Raw genomic sequence first — 21,414 nt, 5'->3', positions numbered from 1 at the left:
CGAATAATTTTGCTTAGTAAGCTCTCAGAGGGTCCGCACTAAATGGAATTTATGTCATTCCGATCATTCCGTTTTTACGGGACTCCAGAGGGATACCGGGTGTGAATGGCCACCCCATTGTGGGAAAATATCTTTTAAATATTTATGATCTTTATATCGAAATATTGCGTGTATCGGCGAATGTTATGCGTGGCAAAGTGTTTTATAGATAACGTGCGGAGCGCGACTAATGCATGGCTAAGTGCGCAGGTTTTACGGCCGACGTGTTAGAAAAGTTTTTACGGCGTTTAAAATGCAGTATGTATGAGAAATTATTTACAGCCACGGTCTAAAAGCCGTGTTATGGATCCATCTTTTTTGTTAGGTATCGGCGCCGTTGCATTCCCGTTTAGCATTTGTGTTAGACGTCAGCACTTTAAGTACATCGAGTTGGCTACATTATTCATATTTACTAGACTGTAGAATGAAAAATATTAGTTAATTAATTTCTTCTATACATATAAACTTTAAAACAGATTATTTAATTTTCAAATTATCAAAGTATAATATAATATGACATTCACAAACATAAAAATACTCATTGTCCACTATTTTGTGACAAACTTGTGCGTTTCTCCAAGATCCGTTTTAGTCAATTTTTTTCAGTAAAACAAATGCAAATTAATGAAACAATTTGCACATAATTATTTTCCATTAACAATAATAATAGTAAATCTTAGTTCATAACATTGCAGTCAATTAATATTGGCAGCAGAAAGTTATTGACGTCATCACGCGAGTATTAAGTTGTATTGTTTATTTATTATCACTGCAGTCTATACATAATAGTACTTACGTAAGAAAGGCTGACAAAGGTTAGGTGGGGCAGAGGAGATCTCTTGTGCTACGGGGTCTAGTGTAAGTGCATCATCTGAAGTATCACGCATACATCGCGTGATATTAACTACGACTGGGTGGCAAGACGAAGCATAAAGGTACAGTTACACATGCTCATAAAATGTCATGCTTTTTAGAATGCTTAAGATAAGCGTGCTTGAACATCACGAAATGAGCATGCTTTTTAGGGTTCCGTAGTCCTGACAAGGAACCCTTATAGTTTCGATATGTCTGTCTGTCTGTCCGAGGTTTTGCTTGGAAACTATTGGCACTAGAGAGCTGTAATTTTGTGGAGGTATGCATATTAATCACGCCGACAAAACTGTAAAATAAAATTATGAAAAAAAAATATATTTTATGTTAACGTATGTAAAGTGGGGATGAATTTTTTTTCATCTTCTATCGTTGGGGTATCGTTGGATAGGTCTTTTAAAATGGCTTCGGAGTTTCTAAGACTATTTTTCGATTTTTTATTTTTTTTTATTTACACTTTTGCACATACAACTGTACAGTGGCGGACTTAATGCCAGGTGGCATTATCTGCCAGTCAACCACAGGTCGAGTAGAGAGACTAAGGCTGTGTAATAAATATGACGTATATTAATTAATATACTTATTTAGGGATCCGTTTGCAAATTATTAAAGTTTAAAGTGCCAATTTTTGTCCGAGTAGGGCGTCCCCCCTCTAAAAACTAAACTGTTGGCTTGAAAAATCTTTAAAAATTCGTAATAATACTACTTTTCATGAACTTTCAAGGAAAACTATAACGGTTAAGATACATTAGTTATTATTAGCAATGTTTCGACACACACGCTACTAAGTAGCAATTGCTCAATTGCAAAATGTAATAACACCCACTTTGTGAAACCCTATTTAATGCAATAACGCAGGATATGGTTTAATCCTAAAGGTACAGCTACACATGCTCATTATTAGCACGAAATCATGCCACTATTTCTTGAGCAAATCAAAATTAAATCAAATTAAATATAATTTTGATTTGCTCAAGAAATAGTGGCATGATTTCGTGCTAATAATGAGCATGTGTAGCTGTACCTTTAGGATTAAACCATATCCTGCGTCACTTCTTTTCAGCACCAGTCGATTTGTACCTAGTCCTGGAGCGGGTGGTAAGGCAAGTTACTACATACCAATAGAGTGCTCCAAAATGGTCTCAAACTCTATCGCTTAACCAGCTGATCAATTAGGCCATTACGTTTAAGCCAAAAGCATTTTATAAAACTTTTTTGGTTTATTTAAAGTTGTGGATTTTGTGATGAAGTTCACAACATCACCAAAGCATAGACAATTAAAATTTACACAAATTATTTTACTTGCTTTAGGTAAAGTAAGTATTAAGTTTTCTGACACTTTAACAAGTAACCTTGAGCAGATGACGCAGTGAGTGACAATTCAATTATTTCTTCTACTGGTTTAAAATTCTTAAGCAATAATTTTCTATTCAAAATGCAGTAAGTAGGTACTCGTCCATTTAGACATATCAATTTAAAGATATTATTTGTTTATTTTGTTAATGTAATTGTGTATTTAACATACAATTTTAGGTAGGTACCTATGTCTGGTATGTGTATGTCGTTTAGTATAGTTACTGTAATTTTCTTGTTAAATAAGTAGCATGTTAACGATGTAGAGTATAAAACATTTCATTATCATTAATCTCATTGCGTCCTATTTAGGAATCGAACTCTGAACCTTTCGATTAATTTCGTGCTAATAACCACAGATTATGACGTCATAAGACTTGAACAAAGTGAATTTATTTTTATAAAGTAATTGTTTATCTGCATGATGAATCCAAAATCTCAACCGAAGCAATCACAGAGTTGTTAGCAAAGTGTAAGCGTTGGATAAATCAATTACCCACACCCGCTACGACAATTACACTTGTAAACTTGCTTTGGGGTGATCCCTCAGCCCACGCACACAATAAAATCACCACCTCTATCTCACTATCGACTCTATCACCCCACGAATAAAGCTCAAATCGGAAAATGACACTAATAGACCTGACCCCTGCTGACGCTCTGCTAATAAGTGTATCAATATCAGTGTCTCAAAATACACTGGGAAGCTTATGACACCCTAATCTCGAGACCTTAGACGAACTTAATCGAAACTAAACTTTATACCAAACCAAATAGAGTCTGCTCTTGAATCTGTATATTATTATGTTAGGAGCATTTCCGAAATTAGGGGTTTTGATGGCAAATTTTATTAGAAGAAATAAATGACTGTGTAAATCCGTATAAAATTAGCTTGTCGATATACAGATTGGTTTATCTTTAATTAATTTAAAGTAAGAGGCATACTAAACTAGTGTATAATAAATTGTACAGAAATATGAAGTACGAGTCTTTGTGGAAATTCTTTGACCAGCAGTGGACGGCTGAAATAATTGTAGGTACCTGATAATTTAATCACATTATAAGTAGTCTCTGTAAATGTATTCACTTCAATGCTTCAATCTATATTAGAAAACAACCAACACAAATTTAAAATATACAAATTACGCTTAATTTAATAATAATCTAAACCGTTAACCCTAAACCGCTCATGTCGAAAAATCAAACAAAGCTTAGGGTCCAGGGCGGCATTATTACTTGCAGCGCCATCTGTGCAAATAGTGTCATAAAGTCAACTCCTCGCCCCTTGAACTGTAACGAGTTGAGTAAGGACCCCAACTTCAATTAATAATTATTTTAATCGGGGTCTCGCAAATGGGATCAGTATTGTAACTGTTATTTTTTCGTGTATAATTAGGTGAGTGTACTGATTTTGCTTTCTTAATTGTTGAAATAGGTACTAAGAAAAATAATGACGATCCATATCTTCGTTTCGAAATTTTTGAAGGTACTTAATGGGTATTAGGTACGTTTGCGTTTCGATGACACTAATGTTACATTTATACGAATTGGCTAAAAACTTTACCTATCTAAATGAGTATATTATGTTCCTAAAATTAAACTTTTTGTTGATGAACGATTTATGATTATTATGATTTATGTTGGGTTCCAACACTAAAACTCATTCATTCCTTCATTCGTTCGATCTTGTGACGTATGTATTTGAGCGCCTTTCGCGCCCAGTAGCGTTTCGTACTCCGGCCATTACACTTGTGATTGTGTGTATTAAACTGTGCAGACCTGGCAATAAACTTAATTAGTGAAACCACGGCCTTTCAATAACAACACCTACAACAACTTCGCTGCCCTACATGGTCCTTCGAGCTTCGAACTGCCTGGTCTGCACCATTGTGTATAAAGTGGGACAGGAGCCGCATCATCGCGCAACAAAACTCCTGCGTTGTGCCTACATACACGTGAAAACTGCATTCACATAGTGCCGATAGTGCGCATCAAGAAATCGCACTCATCATAATACAACGGGAGCCGCATCATCGCGCAACAGAACTCCTGCAATTGTATCTACATACAGTGGAAACTGCATTCATATAGTGCGCATCAAGAAATCGCACTCATAATACAACGGGAGCCGCATCATCGCGCAACAGAACTCCTGCAATTCACACATAATACAACAACGGGAGCCGCATCATCGCGCAATATAACTCCTGCATTACCTACTTACGTGGAATTTGCATTTATCTGCATAGTGCGCATTAAGAAACACGCACTCAATACTGCAAGAAATCGTTCATCGTGTGCAAAACCAGCAAATTGCAAGATATCAAGCAAGTCAGTTTTGCAACAATCATCAAACGTCATCAAACGCAACCCGGCATTCCCGGCAAGACGGCGGGTTGGGGGGCGCCGGAACACGAGGCCAGCAACAAATTACTTCACGAAGTGGGCGTGACATCCATCTTCGCGCTGCCTGAAGTTCGCGCGCGCATCGAGGATTGGCCAACGCACAACATCGTTCGTTCTCTCGTCGGTCATCGTTCACTTGTTCGCTGCTGCTTCGGCTGTTTCCGCTGCCATCTGTCAACTAAAGATGTGTCGTTAAGGGTTTTTGAAATAACGAAACGCGACGGTTTTCGAATCACGAATAACGTTTTCAAAACTAGTTTTTTTTAAACGAAGTTATTTCCACAACGCTCAAGCAAGAGTGATAATAATAACGTTAGGTGTTTGGTTAGCTGCAAGGCCTTTAGGAACTTATGACCTTCAAAATAAGATTCAAATTCGATTGAATATCTAACGTACGACGAAGATTATACCTATTTCATCCACACTTATGTTAACGTCCTATGGCTTTCTCACTCGCACACGCACTCGATTCGTTGCGATCCTTATTATTTGGACACCATACATTACTCGCTTTACTCCTTTAGGTTACAAAAAATATGTTTAAGAATCGTCAATGTACGACGTTGTCCTCAAAACTGTCATAACGAAGCGGGAAACACGTTATTTTTTGTGTCAACCAAACATCTACCTTATGTTGTTTGCTTAAGAGTGAATTCAGTTTAGCTTTAGAGCGTTGTGGAAACAATCGTGTTGAATAACGAAGAGATTCTAACGTTGTATGACGTTAAGAAAAAAACTAGTTTAGGCGTTTTTGGATAACGAGTGATCACTGGTTAGGCTAATCACTCGTTTAATAACCAGTGATAACGAATAACGCCCATCGCTACTGTCAACGCTGTTTAACCGCCGACGCCATTTGCTTAAAGTGTGCAGTGCTATTGTTTTTAAGTCGAAAGACATAACTCGTGCAGTGATACTCGTAGTGTGTAATTTTAAGCCACATAGTGATTTATAGCATTTGTATTTTCTTGCATTTGACAAGTTTTGACAATGGAGCTGAACGAGCTAATAGCCGCGCGAGGCTACGTAAAAGGTACGATTACACGATTAACTTCACTTGTTTCGACACCGCAGTCAGTTAAAAACTTGTCTAAAGAAAACTTAATGGCTAAGAGGCAAAAATTGATCGACTCCTTTAGTCAATACGAAAAGTTCAATATAAAGATTTTAACTATCCAACCAGATGACAAGGAGGATGTTGAACTTTTTGAGGAAAACTATTACAACATCATTTCAGTAATTGACCAAGAACTTAACAGCCGTGATAATAAGAATCACTCAGCTCCAATGTCCAAATTGCATTTACCACCAATTGATGTACCAATATTTAGTGGTAAGTTCTCGGATTATGTGCCATTTAAAAACTTATTCCACTCATTAATAGATCAAAACGATTCCATTGACAATGTTCAAAAACTGTATTACCTTCGATCATATTTAAAAAATGAGCCATTAGATCTTGTAAAAAACTTACCCTTGACTAGTGGAAGTTACAGTCAAGCAATTAAAATTATTGAAGACAAATACAACAACAAACACAAACTCGTTAATGAGCATATTTGTTTATTGTTGGATCTTAAGCCAATCACAAAATCCACGGCAGTTAATTTAAGAGAATTTGTGTCCAATGTAAAACAACAAATATCTGCTTTAAGTAATTTGGAGCCAAACGTATCATTTTGGGATGCTATAATATTATGTATTTTGTACCGCAAATTAGATGCATACACGTCACGCGCATTTCATATGGAAAGAGATGCCACGAAGGAGCCAACTATCAACACCTTCCTTGAATACTTGGATAAGAGAGCGCTGGCGCTTGAGAATGCTGATCCAGGCTTCCACGGGCAGCAACGCCAGCCGCAAAAGGAGCAAGGCAATGCCGTTGGTAGGATGGTAGCCTACACAGCTGCGCAGGAGCCTACATGCTTATACTGTAAGTTGAAACACAAACTTTATTTATGTAACAGTTTTAAATTACTGCATGCAAATGACAGAATTAAATTTGCCAAGGATAAAGGCCTGTGTAATATTTGTTTGGGGGCTCACACCGGAAAATGCAAATATCATTTTCGGTGTGCAGAATGTAAAGAGGCCCACAACACATTGCTGCATTGCAGCGCACATAAGAGTAATAACTCAGAAAAAACTCAAACGGCATCATCATCCACTGCTTCTCTAGCAGCAAGCAATAATAACAATAATGATGTACTTTTACCCACAGCTAAAGTCAAACTTATTGCTCGAGATGGTACCGAAGTTTACTTAAGAGCCCTACTAGACAGTGGGTCCCAGCTGTCCTTTATCTCACAAAGGGCAGTAAGGCTGCTTGATCTGGACCTCACCGATAGCAATGTCAAAGTAGTGGGCATAACTTCAACACAGACAAAGTTGAAGCATTGCTTACCTTTAGAGATTTACTCAATAACTTGTCCATATAAAATTTCAGCCACTTGTCACGTTGTTGATCAAATCACATGCAATTTACCTCAACACAAATTCAGTGCATCTGACATATTGATACCTAAAAATATTAAATTGGCTGATGATCAATTTAATATACCAGCTGAGATTGATGTATTAATGGGAGCGGACGTATTTTTTCAGGTGCTGCTGCCTACAGAGCTGCCGGTGCTGCCTGAGCGCCAGCAGTCTGCATCAGAGGCCGGCACACGTCTTATCAACACTTATTTTGGATATATAATTGGAGGTACCCTACCACATATTTCATCTAAGGTCTGCAACAAGGTAACGTTAAAGTGTACTACTTGTGAGTCTGACATTAATGAAACCTTAAGTAAATTTTGGAAAACAGAAAGCGTTCCTCAGATCTATGATGAAAGGTCATCAGAGCAAGAGCTCTGCGAGTATATTTTTAAAAGTACTGTTCAGATGAAAGAAAATTGTTTTGAAGTCTCTTTACCTTTAAAATTACCTCTTGATGAAATCAATGATGCGCTAGGTGATTCCTTTAATTTTGCTTTAAAAAGGTTTTTAAACTTAGAGAAAAGGCTGCATAATGATCCATATCTTTTTATTGAGTACCAAAAATTTATTCATGATTATATTAACTTGCAACATGGCCAATATGTAGATATTGAACTGTATGAATTGAATAAAAATGCAGTTTATTTCTTGCCTCATCATGCAGTTTTAAAGCCTGACAGTAAAACTACTAAATTGCGTACAGTTTTTGATGGTTCCATGAAGACTAACAAAAAGGTGTCTTTAAATGATTTGCTTTTGAATGGGCCGACTGTACAAAGAGATTTGTTTGAAATTTTATTACTGTTTCGTTTTGGCGATTTTAACTTTACTTCCGACATAAAACAAATGTTTCGAAATGTGCGTATTATACCGGAGCATGCTAGTTTGCAAAACATACTATGGAGGGATAGCCCTGATGAACCTATTAAGTGTATAAGATTAGACACGGTTACTTATGGGTTAAAAAGTTCAAACTATTTAGCAACTCGCTGTCTGAAAGAATTAGCAATGCAACATAAGCATACCTATCCTCTGGCTTCATTTATTATAGAGAACTGCACATATGTTGATGATATCCTGTATGCAAATAATAATTTAGATATTATCCTAGAGGCAAAATCACAACTTCGCAAGCTCCTAAGCTTAGGTAGTTTTCACACACATAAATGGTCATCCAATGATAATAGGATACTGACTGACATTCCCTCAGCTGAACGCCACTTTGATGATATAGAGCTTCAGCAAGACAACTGCCTGTTAAAGACGTTAGGTTTGAAATTAATAGTTAAAGATGACAAGTTCGAAATGTCTTGTCCAGAGCCATATAATAATAATAATTGCACAAAAAGAGACATTCTTTCATATATTGGGAAAATGTATGATCCCATGGGATTTGTTAGTCCTATAATTGTGCAAGCAAAGGCTATCATGCAAAGGTTATGGGTTTCTAAAACCGCCTGGGATTCCACGCCTGATGATGACATTAGGCATGCGTGGCATGAGTTTTCCGCTGCATTAGCTATGATGGAGCCAATTTATATTCCTAGAAATATACATGTTAATAATACAGATAAAATTGAATTGATAGGATTCTCAGATGCATCCAGTTCTACGGCATATGGATGCTGCGTGTACATGCGAGTTACAGATATTAATGGTAATGTAAAAATGCACTTGCTATGTTCAAAATCGCGCATCAATCCGCTTCAGGACAAAAACAAGACTGTGCCGCGCTTAGAGCTTAACGCAGCCCTGCTACTCTCTATTCTTATGTCAAAGGTCTATTGCACGCTAAAATTAATACATAATATAAACAATGTTTACTGTTTTACTGATTCAAAAATTGTACTCGCATGGTTGCACGCAGAACCCATGAAACTTAATGCATACGTCGCGAACAGGGTTAAAGCGATCACCAAAAATCTATCTGTTTGTCGCTGGCTTTATGTAAACACTGAAAACAATCCTGCGGACTATGTAAGTAGGGGCGTTTCACCCAGTGAGCTTCACGATTGTCGCATGTGGTGGGATGGGCCTGAAATTTTGCTCGATAATAAATACAATTTTGACTCTGAAATAGATTTACCTGCAAACTTACCTGAGACCAAGTCCGGGTCAGCATTCTCTACCAGTCAACTCTCCACATACACGGGTGACATTTTTGATCATTTACGTAATTATTCTAGCATACACGGGATGGTACGTACGTTGGCTTATGTATTGCGGTTTGTAAACAACATAAAAGGTGACAAAATATCTTACAATTATTTGTCATCTTCTGAATTGAATAATGCTTTATTGTTGATAATTAAAAATGAACAAGAATTATATTTTAAGGACGAAATTTCATGTTTAAGAAATAATAAACCTGTTAAGGGTCCCTTGCAAAGTCTATGCCCATTTTTAGATTGTAAAGGCATTTTGCGTGTTGGCGGCAGACTACACCATTCTAATATTCCATATGCACATAAGCATCAGGTTATTTTGCCCAAAAAATGTCATATTACTGATTGTATTATAAAGTCTGAGCATGAAAGATTGTTACATGCGGGACCGAAGCTATTATTGTGTAATTTAAATCAAAAATTTTGGATTACAAACGGTTTAATGTATGTTAAAAGATTAACTAAGGATTGTGTATTATGTTTCAGACACAAGGCTAGTGCCTCCAAGCAGTTGATGGGTTCCTTGCCAGCCGATAGAGTGACCGCTATGAGTCGCCCCTTTGAAAAGGTTGGAGTGGATTTTGCTGGGCCTATAAATGTAAAACTTTCGCGCGTGAGACGCTCCCTGGTGGGTAAAGGCTATATCTGCGTATTTGTATGCTTTGCTACAAAAGCGGTTCATCTTGAACTCGCATCAGATCTTACCACAGAAACCTATCTAGCGTGCCTCAAACGACTTATCTCTAGAAGAGGATTGCCCAGGGAAATCTACTCTGACAATGCTAGCACCTTTAAAGGCGCACGGAACCAATTAGCTGAGCTCTATTCACTGCAGGCATCTGGTAGTCACCAAAATAAAGTATGTCAATTTGCTGCCAATCAAGGCATAAACTTTCATTTTGTTCCGGCCTACTCGCCTACATTTGCGGGACTTGCAGAGGCTGCAGTGAAGAGCACTAAATACCACTTAAAAAGAGTGTTACAATCACAATTGTTAACTTATGAACAGATAAATACAATCTTAATTGAAATTGAATGTATATTGAATTCAAGACCACTTATTCCATTGTCATCAGATGTAAATGATTTTAGTTACTTGACACCGGGACATTTTTTAATAGGAAATTCACTAACAATGTACCCTGAAAATGATGTAACAAATATTCCTTCTAACAGACTTAAATTTTGGCAGCTATGTAATCAAATTAAACAATCATTTTGGAAAATGTGGTACAAGCAATATCTTAATAGTTTGCAAAATAGGCCTAAATGGCTAGATGTTTTACCCAATGTAAAGGTAGGCACAATTGTAATTTTGAAAGAGGATAATGTACCTGTAATGTCTTGGCCCATGGCTAGAGTTACAAAGGTTTTTCCTGGTCATGATGGCCGCGTAAGAGCGGTAGAAGTAATAAGGTCTAATAGAAAGAGCCATGTGCGCTCTATTCGTAAAATCTGTATCCTACCTATAGATGATAATAATTAATTTTAAGTAACGTTAATTTTTAAGTAACGTTAAATATTATTCGTAATATCTGTATTCTACCTATGGATGATAATAATTAATTTATAAGTTAATGTTAAGTACTAACTAGGTAACATAGTGACAAATAGGTTGCCTTGTAGCGCTGTACTCCCATTTTTTTGTTTTCCCTTTGGACATCGTTGTTCATTGAGTAGTAACTAAGCTTTGTATAAGTAAAAATGTATTCACCTTTCATATGAAACTTAATATCTTATGTAAGTCCATACGTCGTGCGTCACAGTTCCTTTTTTAATGTATTATAGCTCGCTGTTATTGGTAATTGTAACTTGCTTATAAATAAGAGTTCTCTCCTTTTGTAGAGGTGGAGCATGTTGGGTTCCAACACTAAAACTCATTCATTCCTTCATTCGTTCGATCTTGTGACGTATGTATTTGAGCGCCTTTCGCGCCCAGTAGCGTTTCGTACTCCGGCCATTACACTTGTGATTGTGTGTATTAAACTGTGCAGACCTGGCAATAAACTTAATTAGTGAAACCACGGCCTTTCAATAACAACACCTACAACACCTTCGCTGCCCTACAATTTATGAACTTAATGTGGTAAGTTTCTTCGTAGGTACACAATAATGTAGTTACCTAGGCACTAGAAGAAGCCGAGCTTTACCTATTAAATTCTAAGATCTGTCGCGATTCTGTGCTAACCCTAAAATACGCGTTGCACTTTTATACGACCCCATGAAACCAAATCCGTAGTATTGATGTCGGGAAGAATGCAACGGCAACATTGTCACTGGCGTTATTGCGAGACGGAACATTGTCATGTTTCCGTCAATAGTTCCAGGTATCCAGGTTATACAACAGACTTTATATCTCAGGATAAGTATCAGCAAAGTGATAATAACTAATCATTTTGCCAAGAGAAAAAAGATATAGAGCATTTCGTTGAGGAGAAATGACTAAGAAGATTATCTGGAAGCTAACTTTTATCCTAGCAACATAATATGTAACCTAATCCTCCTACTAAAAATAATTTAGCCCACTGGTAATTAATAAAGTCACAGTGTATTAATTAATAAATGAAAAATGCCAGCTCATGTAGATTGGTACGTAACCAAATTTTTGCGTGGTCGTTCAATAATATGTCATCAAAATATCGTACTTACTTGTATGAATAATTATTTCATTCTCTATGTACCTTCCAGTAAGCGATGCTAGATGGCGTGTCATCATCAGTATACAATGTCGAAAGTTTAAAGAGTCAAGAATGTCGCTCCCGTGACAGCAGCCCGTCACTTGCGTCCGTCGACCAAAATCCCGTTGCTTAGGTCACTTTTCACATTTTTAGGATTTTTACCGTGTTAGTGAACTTAAAAAACGTTTGAAGATGTTGAAGGGTTAATGGAAGTTAAGCTTCTAACTGAAGAATTTCTTCTGATTTATCCTTGCACTATCTACGACTATTTTACTAGGAGGGTGAGTTATCCTTTTATAGGTCCATATTTTTTCGTTCATTCGTTAGTTTCAGCCAAATGACATCCACTGCTGGACAAAGGCCTCCCCAAGGATTTCCTTAGCGACCGGTCCTGGGGTCCATATTTTTTATAATCTTGTAAAGTGGTGTACCATTCCGTAATGCCGGCATATAACAAATGATCGTTCAAGAATCTTCAGGTCCATCTTCAGCTGATTGCAGGATGGCGCACCGAAGTGCGATTGTCGGGCGATAGTTCGATACTGTGATACCGCGATCCAGATACGGGTGCTTCGCGTGATTGCGGCCCTCTCCGCGGGCTGGAGATAACCAACATTGTGTTACCGAATATGCAATATTAGACTCTACCTAGTTGTGATAGTGCTCATGTGTATTGCGTGGGAACGGTTGTAAACGCTTGTGATGTACAAATCCGGCGCACCTGCCGCGCCGCCGGCGCATCGCGGGATGGCTCCACGCCCACCACACGATTGTCTCTAAATTCTAATGTAATCTTAGGAGCATTGTGCCGCCTACACTGTCCTGTTTAGTGGGTTTAAGAAAACTGATTACTTAGATCGGGATTCCTAAGGAAAATACACTCAAACCTGCAAATATAGCTTAAAAAGCTTTTCATACCTACTCGAAAACATAAACTACAAAACTGTTCTAGAAAAGATATTGTGCTAAGCGGTACGTAACACCAGCACTATTTATATGTAAGTATATGTATTCCTAACACCTGTGAAAAGTAGATTGCATTGACAAAAAATACCCAATTAGTAAATTTCTTCATCGAAAACCGAAATATAAAAATCAACATCATTGACTTGATATCGAACATGATTGATAGGTTTTTAACAAAGCGCAATAAATCCTCGAATTCGTCATTAATGCAATCGGCAATGACTTGTGAGATTACGTGGGAGTGCGAGTATGCATCAATGGGTCGTTCCCTATTCAGTATTTTCTCATTTCGGAAACATAAATTTTTTGGAATAGGCAAATGTTGCATTTGGAAATTTTCTGAATATATTGGAGGACTAATCCTGTGATTGCATTGGTGTGACAAAATGTCCTTTCCTTATGCAACGTCATAGTGAAATTTGTTTATTGTTACCGAAATGTCAAAGGTCTGAAGAGGGAACTATCTTGATTGCCTTATAAGATGGATAAGATCAGTGCGCGGGCGGTGACGTCGCACCTTCGCCGAAAGGTATCGGGTTCGTATCAGATCAGACGTAAAACCCTTGGGTCATTATGCAGTCCTGAATTGCTGTCTGCCATCTATCATGGCTCTAATCCCCCTGAGGAAGCCGCCTATGATGCATTTGAAGGTGACGCATCAGTGAGTTTTTGTCAAAAATATTTGAAAAAATAAATATTTTTACTTATCTCACTTCAGTATCTTCCTATAATAGGCAGATCTGCATCATTACAGAAAATGTTTACAAGAAACCAACTTGTTTTATGCACCTATTGCCATCTCTTATTGCAACTTTAAAATCTTCAAAATCTGGGAAGAGGTAATCTATGAATGATTGACGCCAATTTCAAAAGCTTTTATTTACATAAGCTTTATGAAAATTTTGAAACTTTACGACTCTTGTACTCAATAGCTTTGAATAAAGCTACTTTGTTTATGCGCCAAATGATCCAAGCAAATCGATTTGCTAATTCAGGACCCGATGTATAGATGGCGTTACTGTATGCGATTTCAGTTTGACGAGGTCTGATATTCCTAATGGAAAAATAATTCAAACCCAAATGTTCTAGATCACATTTAAATCAACAAAGTGCGTTAAATTGGTGCATCAGGATAAAGCCCCTTTTTTTGGAAAAATAATTATTATAAAGCCTCATAATTATTAGGTATACTTTTTTGGGATATTTAGGTACTAGCAATTCTGTGTAATTTTTAGTAGCGTGCTATCTTCGTAACTCTACATTTCTGTTTGGTTACTTCAAAATAAATTAGACGTATCTCAACGTACCTAATAAGTGTTAGAAGAATAGCCGACGCACAAACTTACTGTGAAATTCCAAAATATCTCTGTTAACATTTAACACAGCACATTATGTTATTTGTTGATGTCATCTACAAAATAAATACACTCATTGTATATTGATAGTGTCGTAGGTACCGTGTCAAGAAAGTGCAAGGGTTAAGCTTTAAGAATAATGCTAAGATTTAATTTCTTCAGTTAATGTTAAGTTGTCTACTGACTGGTACGTTAAGGTGACCTATGAGTTTGTAATGTCGCTAAAATGACAATCAGTAAGTCTTTGGTAAACAAAATAACTATAAAGGTTAGCAATACATAAATAGAAACAATAAGCAATTACTTACTTAAATACATATTTATTCTTTCAAACGATTAAATTCTGACTGCAAATAATATTTCAGGTCATTATGTAATAAATAAGTACCTATGCTGATGAAAAAAACAAAAGATCGAAAGCCATTTCCAATTCACAGTAGGTACGCAATGCATGCATAATCAGCTATACAGGATGTCCCAAAGATCTCGCTTAAATTTGGATCCATTTTTTGTTTGAAGTTTGTAAAAGCGCTGTTACACTATGCGGAAAATCGATTGAGGCATATAATGCAAAAAAAACAACGCACTTCAGTTAGTTTCACCGTGCGTACTCGCGCTTCTGTTCGATAAATTTCTCGTATAGTATAATTGCGTCATTAGTTAGAACCTAATCATTCGCTTAATAGGGAACTAAAAGTTAGTTGTAAAACATAACTGCTGCGGGCTAGACAAAACATCTTGAGACACTGCAGCCAATGGACAAAACGAAAACTTTCACAAACCGTTCTAAATCCGCATCTTTATATAAAAGCGAAGACTGAAGACGCGATTGATTTTTAAAATGCATGAATAACAAAATATCTTTGCATCAATAAATTTAAAGCTGTCTATTGACTGACTATGTAACATTTACGGTGAATTTACCATTTACCAAGCTGATCATATCATGGCTTCTTTTTCGTACTCTGTGCTCCGTGTTTGCAGCCAGGACTAACATATTTCCACTACATTTTTTAATAAACGATGTTATTCTACTGCTGCTACAGCTTGATAAGCACTACCAGCACATGACTGTGACGTACGTTCGGTGCTGGTTTGACCAACTTTACCAAAATGCCAAAAAATTGATGATTCCTAAATTAAGAACAACTACGGTGATCGCCAAGAGTGGGTTAGCTTCGCACTGATCATAGCATGGATACGAATGTTCACATAGTAACCTGTTACATTACGTTGAAGCTAACCAGTCAGTTATCTGCTTATAAAGTTCTCGGTGCCAGCCAAGCGAGAGCGGCAACAGCTATCCCAGTTACTAGTCAGCGAGCACTGATTCAAAAAAATTGAATGATAAATAAATGTAAATGAAAGTGTAAATTGGCCTAATTAATAATTTAATTGTGCTATTTGTTCGGTTTTTTACAATCTGCGATTGAAAGGAAAATCAGGAATAAGATTTTACGTCTGTTTTCTAACCAATTAATGCAGTGATAAAAAAAAAGGAGCGATTATGAAGGTAGATTTACAAATCAAGCATGTTGGTTGCTATAACGAGGCTCACAGCAGATTTGAAAGCTAATGTTTAGGCAGCGTGAAAGGAACGATGACCGTTTGGTGAGATAGGAACTAGTTCATTGAGTTTTGTCCGTATACCAAAAGGCGCACAATTATTGCAAAACCTATACAAAGGTCAGAAAACAAGACCTAATCAACGTTGTGTCGAGTCCGTGTATGAAGGCTGCCTCTAGGTATTAAAAGGCAACAGAGGAAGAGGATGTCTTTAACTGGAAATTATTAATGAATTTAGTCCACATCCACTCGTTTTGGGACAGCCTGTACATGCGATCGTTATTATAACCCACTTATTTATTCCCACTGAAGAATAAATACCTAGTACATGATGCGAGAAGCGCCATCTTTGGCGCTAATTAGCGAAGCCACATTACGTCACAGCCGTCATTAAAAAAGTAATTAGTCCTTTCCTCGAACTGCATACTTAATTTTAGCCGCACCTAATATTTCAAAGAGTTAAAATAATTACACATATTTGAGTATTACGAAATAAGAAATGTAAGAAAATGCTCTTTTTTTCGTTCTTCAGTATCGTACATTTCTAGAAAAAGCAGAAAAATCAATTTATTATCACTTTTTCTTCTTGGTTACAGTAATGTTAATTCGAAAATTATAATTTATTTATTCTAATTAAATTTTATCGCTGTCTTAAAGTTTTGTGTAAATCTTAAATCTTAAGATTGCTTCGCCCTAGTCGTTTCAGAAAGTATGACAAATAGGTAGGTACCTATAGTCTTAAGATATAAATAAGAATATCAAAACACCTATCCCATAAAAAAACAGACGTTGCTGACTACCGGAACACTATCCGTAACTCTATCAGATATATTTAGGGAACGTATTAGAACGAATAGAAAAAGTGTAATTTATCCAACAGATAAGTAAGTTCACGTTAAATAATGATTACCGGTGTTGTAAGTTGGACGTTTTTCTTTATTTTAATAATTAAATTTCAAATAAGTAAATTAACTAATTAAATAAACATAGGTAAGTACGTAATCTTACATCAGTTTCCGATACGCATAGCAAATATTTAGAAAAATATTTATTGATTTTCGTTGCATAATTATTTATAGTTTATTTTTAGGCTGCTAATTTAAATTTATCGCGTTACCTTACATAACAACATACGTGTGTATGGATAATTAATAATCAACTTAAACAAGTAAATAATTACTGAGCCGCGCGCGGATTTTGTCTTTCGACGACGATTTTCCGGCCAACTTATCCCATTTAATAATAACACTTTCTCAGAATATAATGAATAAAAACTTACCAAATCGGTGCCACTGGACCGATTCGATATTTTTTGTTGAGTTTTGCACTTAGAAATACATTTAGTAATTCACTTTTAGTATGTGGATTTATTGACAGAAGTTTTTAATTAGTAAATTAATAATTGATGAGTACTTATTGGTTCCTATCAAATTGTCAGTCATCATTTTTATAATTAGACAGGAATATGTTGTGCTCGATAAAACCATACGAAACAGTTCACACGTCAATTATATTCCGTTATAAGTAACACACGTGTAACGTAAAGTTACGAGTAAGTACTGCCGACGGCTATAGAGCAGTGGCGCCGTAGTCCTAACAGGATCCTAGATTCAAGTACGGGATGGTACATTTTCTAAATTAGACCATGTCATGAGTGTGCCGGGAGGAGCTTCCGGCTAGTTGTAGTTGTCGAGTAACACTTAACAAGAATGTAATTAGGTATACTTAGACGGCACATCAAGCTAAAAACTGTACCATCTTATGCAGTTGGAGTAAAAGCCATTTTGCTACTAAATTGTATAGTTTGATGAGCTGTGGACTGTACTTTGGGACCATGACATTAGTAACATATTGCCTGAAGCATTTACACTCAAGCTTTTATATTCTACTAGCTGACCCGGCGAACTTTGTTCCGCCTTAATGGCAATAAATAAGCAGACTTTTTTTTTATTTCGAACGGGATAAAAAGTATCCTATGTCCTTCTCCTGGCTCTAAACTACCTCCCTTTTTCAGCTAAATCGGTTCAGCCGTTCTTGAGTTATACGTGGAGTAACTAACACGACTTTCTTTTATACTTATATATAGACAAGATTTTGCTGTAACCTGATTTATAACATTTTTATCGTAATAAAATACAGAAACCCTGAGGCATGGTCATATCATGGTCATATTATGAGAACAAACTTAGGTAAAGTTATTGATAAGATCTACCTATGTATAACATTTAATAAAGCATAGGTAGGTACAATATTAGAAGTTAACAATTGTAAGATAGTATTGGATGTAAAGCTGTATGACTTGCAGCAGGTGTGATTTAAAATTACATTTTCATAATATATGTATAATATGAATTATTTTACCAATAACAAAATTTTTATTTTATTTCAGAGCATGTATGTGTGTACGTAGGTACCTCTATTGTTTCAATTGTGAAACCAATAAATACAAACTTTCTGCCCTTTACTATCTAAGTTCAACATCAACAATGAAACTTCTAAATGGTTATTGCATTGCACACTTTCAGAATGAACTTAAAGATGTTGCCTGGTTCCCATGATTTTTTTAAGGACTATCTAACTACGACAACATAACGACAATAAAATTGAATAAAATAATCGTCCCCGCAAAGTGCCCAAAAATAGTTATTAGTATTAGCTCCGTCGAGGTCAGCCTAACACAGGGAGGATTGGCAAAACTATTAAGGACCATGCATATTACAATTTTTGTAGCTACCAATTTTTACATATATTTTTTTCTGGCGTTAAGAGTCGCTTCTCGATATAAATATTTTTAAAATAACTTGAAAATATCGAACTGCCTAATAATAGTTCATAATAAGGGTTCATCTAGTGTCTAAGTAGCTCAGATGGAAGAGCAGTCGCCCGGCAAGCAAAAGGTTGGAGTTCGATTCCCACCATAGGCAGTTCGATATTTTTAAGTTATTTTAAAAATAATAAATTATAACAAGAATGTCAAATAATAATAGCCGCGATACATAAACGACTTTAATATGATTTGACCCTCTGAATTTCAATCGGTTTTTGTTGAAACTATTTCCATACACATATACAAACGAAGTTTTAAAATATAGATGTAAGGGATAATAATTTAACGTATTAATTAGCGAAATATCGTTAGTCTCGGTGCTTGGCCATACACAAAGGGCCGCGAATCATAACACCAACCTTGCTTGAACCGGCTTGAAATGACAAGGTTCCGTACTTTTCATTTAACACATTTTTTGTTAATGCGAGATTAGACACGTCTTATTCTATTAGTTATTTTTGTCAGGGTCTTAAAACGTTTCACAGTAAGAGTCATTTGCACGATAAGTATGTATCGAAGCGGTTTTTGAAGGAGACCTTACAATCCGTAGGTAGTACGAGTAGAGTAGGTACTAATCCATAAAAATCGGTCCTAATAGACTCATTACAAATAATTCCTTGTCCGATTTGTAATTTCGAATCACTTGTAGAGTTAAACGCCTAAAAAACCCGTCTACCATGACTTAAACTCTGATAATAAGTATGAGTAGTGCCTAATTTTTATATGCAAAATTTGCCATTGAGTAATTTTACAAGTTAATTCAATACGAGGGTATAAATCGGGCATTCGTTACTTTAAAAAAATATTCTCTACAGAACTTAAAAGTGACTATTGACTTAAAGAGTCAATAAGTATCCAACTGGAGAATGCGGATCTCTAAAACTTAAAAGGCAGCCGTTTAAACGCGTCCTAAATACAGTGTGTCTTGTCATTACATCGAACGGTTCGGGATAATTGACCGGCGCCTTTACTGCCACCTTCAGGAAACGTCATATAAACTATCCTATCGTTTAGTCATTACTTTATTACTCGTATAACTATAAGATACCAGGCATTAACTTAATGACATAATGTTATAAGTAACGCCAAGTTGTGTCAGACATTTATGCGACTGCCAATATTGGATTAAAATAAAACATATACGATTAAATATTGCCTGTTTATTATTTTAACATTAAATGCAGTGGAAATAGTCACCTTTGTTACATTGTTTCTTTTAGGCCTTAGACCGCTGCGTAATTAGTTATTAATTGAATTGTAATCGGATCTTTCGCAATGTAACGTTTGTTTCGTTTGTTAGTGAAATTAATTTCTTCCCTTTGACTCAATCTTCTATACTTATAATAAATCTGTAGAGAGGTCAATTCTGTACATGAAATATATTTTCAAAATAACTATCAGGGGGTGATTAGTGATCGATACTGATGCCAAAAATGCAATCAGTAAAATTTTTGTCTGTCTGTCTGTCTGTCCGTCTGTCTGTCTGTCTGTCTGTCTGTCTGTCTGTATGTTCCTTATAGAAACAAAAACTACTTGACGGATTTTAACGAAACTTGGTACAATTATTCTTCATACTCCTGGGCAGGTTATAGTATACTTAAGAATTCCCACGGGAACGGGAATTAGCGGGAAAATCCTTTTGTATGAAAAATCTAAACCGCTTAAGTTAGACGCTTGAAATTTGGCATGCAGGTACCTTAGTAAACGTAAAGCTTAGTTACAACAGGATATTGCAAAATTCCCACGGGAACGGGAGTTAGCGGGAAAAAACATTTGTATGAAAAAATCTAAACCGCGTAAGATAGATGAAGGGGGTAAAACGGGATCCACGCGTACGAAGTCGCGGGCGGCCGCTAGTTCAGAATAAAAGTTAAAATCTGTACAAAAAGTATACCTACCTACTATATCTTTAATTTAAGTATACATCGTCATAGCCTCCAGGATTATAATCTAAATCGTCCGGTAAAATAAACACACAGTATACCTACATATTTTCAGTTACAGGTATTTCCGTGTTTACGTTTCCAAATCGCTATTTCATCGGAGTGTCCAATAGACAGGATTTCAAGTCAAATATCAATGCTTTTTCAAAGCAACCGTTGATCGATTACAATCGTAACTATTTTTAAATCATTAGGTAGGTACGGTAATAAATTACATTGATATTAAGCAATGTTTAGGGTTCCGTTAAGTCATAAAGTCATATTCCTGGATTTAAAAGAAACAAAGCAGCAATCAACCCAAAAGGAGAAGTATCTCTATCAAAACTCAATATTAGCGAGTAAGTATTTACGAATACTTAGTCACTGCTTACAAAAAACAGCAATATAGTTAAGCAATATTTTATTCTGATTTTCTGAATTATCCTATCGCCATAAGTCTCAGTCTAACTCATTCCTTGACTCAATCTTAATAGGTAAAGCTGTGTAGTACCTTTTGTAGATTTTATATTGTTTTGCACACAAAACTTAATTACAAGAAATATCGAAGGAACAGCAGAACTAAATTTGCTTCAGACTTGAGTCTATGTTTGTGTTCAAATCGAGAAAAAAATAACACAAATACTTTGTCAAGGTTGTGCTACGTCTTCCTTTCGGTCAAAGGCATGTACGTAAAATACACTCGGCGTCAAATAAATCGCACCTCCGGCGACAATTAGGTACTTTTAAGATTTTCTTCTAACACAAACATGGTTCTCCATG

General features: G+C 36.1%; 1 protein-coding gene across 2 annotated transcripts; it reads left to right on the top strand.

Annotated features, from left to right (window-relative positions):
* Positions 1 to 5,500: 5,500 nt before the first annotated feature.
* Positions 5,501 to 11,341, top strand: LOC135087744 (uncharacterized). 2 transcript variants are annotated; one of them, XR_010260911.1, is made up of 3 exons: positions 5,501 to 5,701; positions 6,389 to 6,604; positions 7,276 to 11,341. XR_010260911.1 is itself a non-coding variant. In XM_063982520.1 (3 exons), the coding sequence occupies exons 1-3, from the start codon at positions 5,659 to 5,661 to the stop codon at positions 7,308 to 7,310; spliced, it is 594 nt and encodes a 197-aa protein (XP_063838590.1). In that variant the 5' UTR covers positions 5,501 to 5,658; the 3' UTR covers positions 7,311 to 11,341. The 2 variants fall into 2 exon arrangements, 1 of the variants encoding a protein (XP_063838590.1); XM_063982520.1 differs by having other exon boundaries at positions 5,501 to 6,001.
* Positions 11,342 to 21,414: the final 10,073 nt, after the last annotated feature.

This window comes from Ostrinia nubilalis, chromosome 3 (genome assembly GCF_963855985.1).
Source record: "Ostrinia nubilalis chromosome 3, ilOstNubi1.1, whole genome shotgun sequence".
Classification (NCBI taxonomy): Eukaryota; Metazoa; Arthropoda; class Insecta; order Lepidoptera; family Crambidae; genus Ostrinia; species Ostrinia nubilalis.
This window is presented reverse-complemented; position numbering and strand designations above follow the sequence as displayed.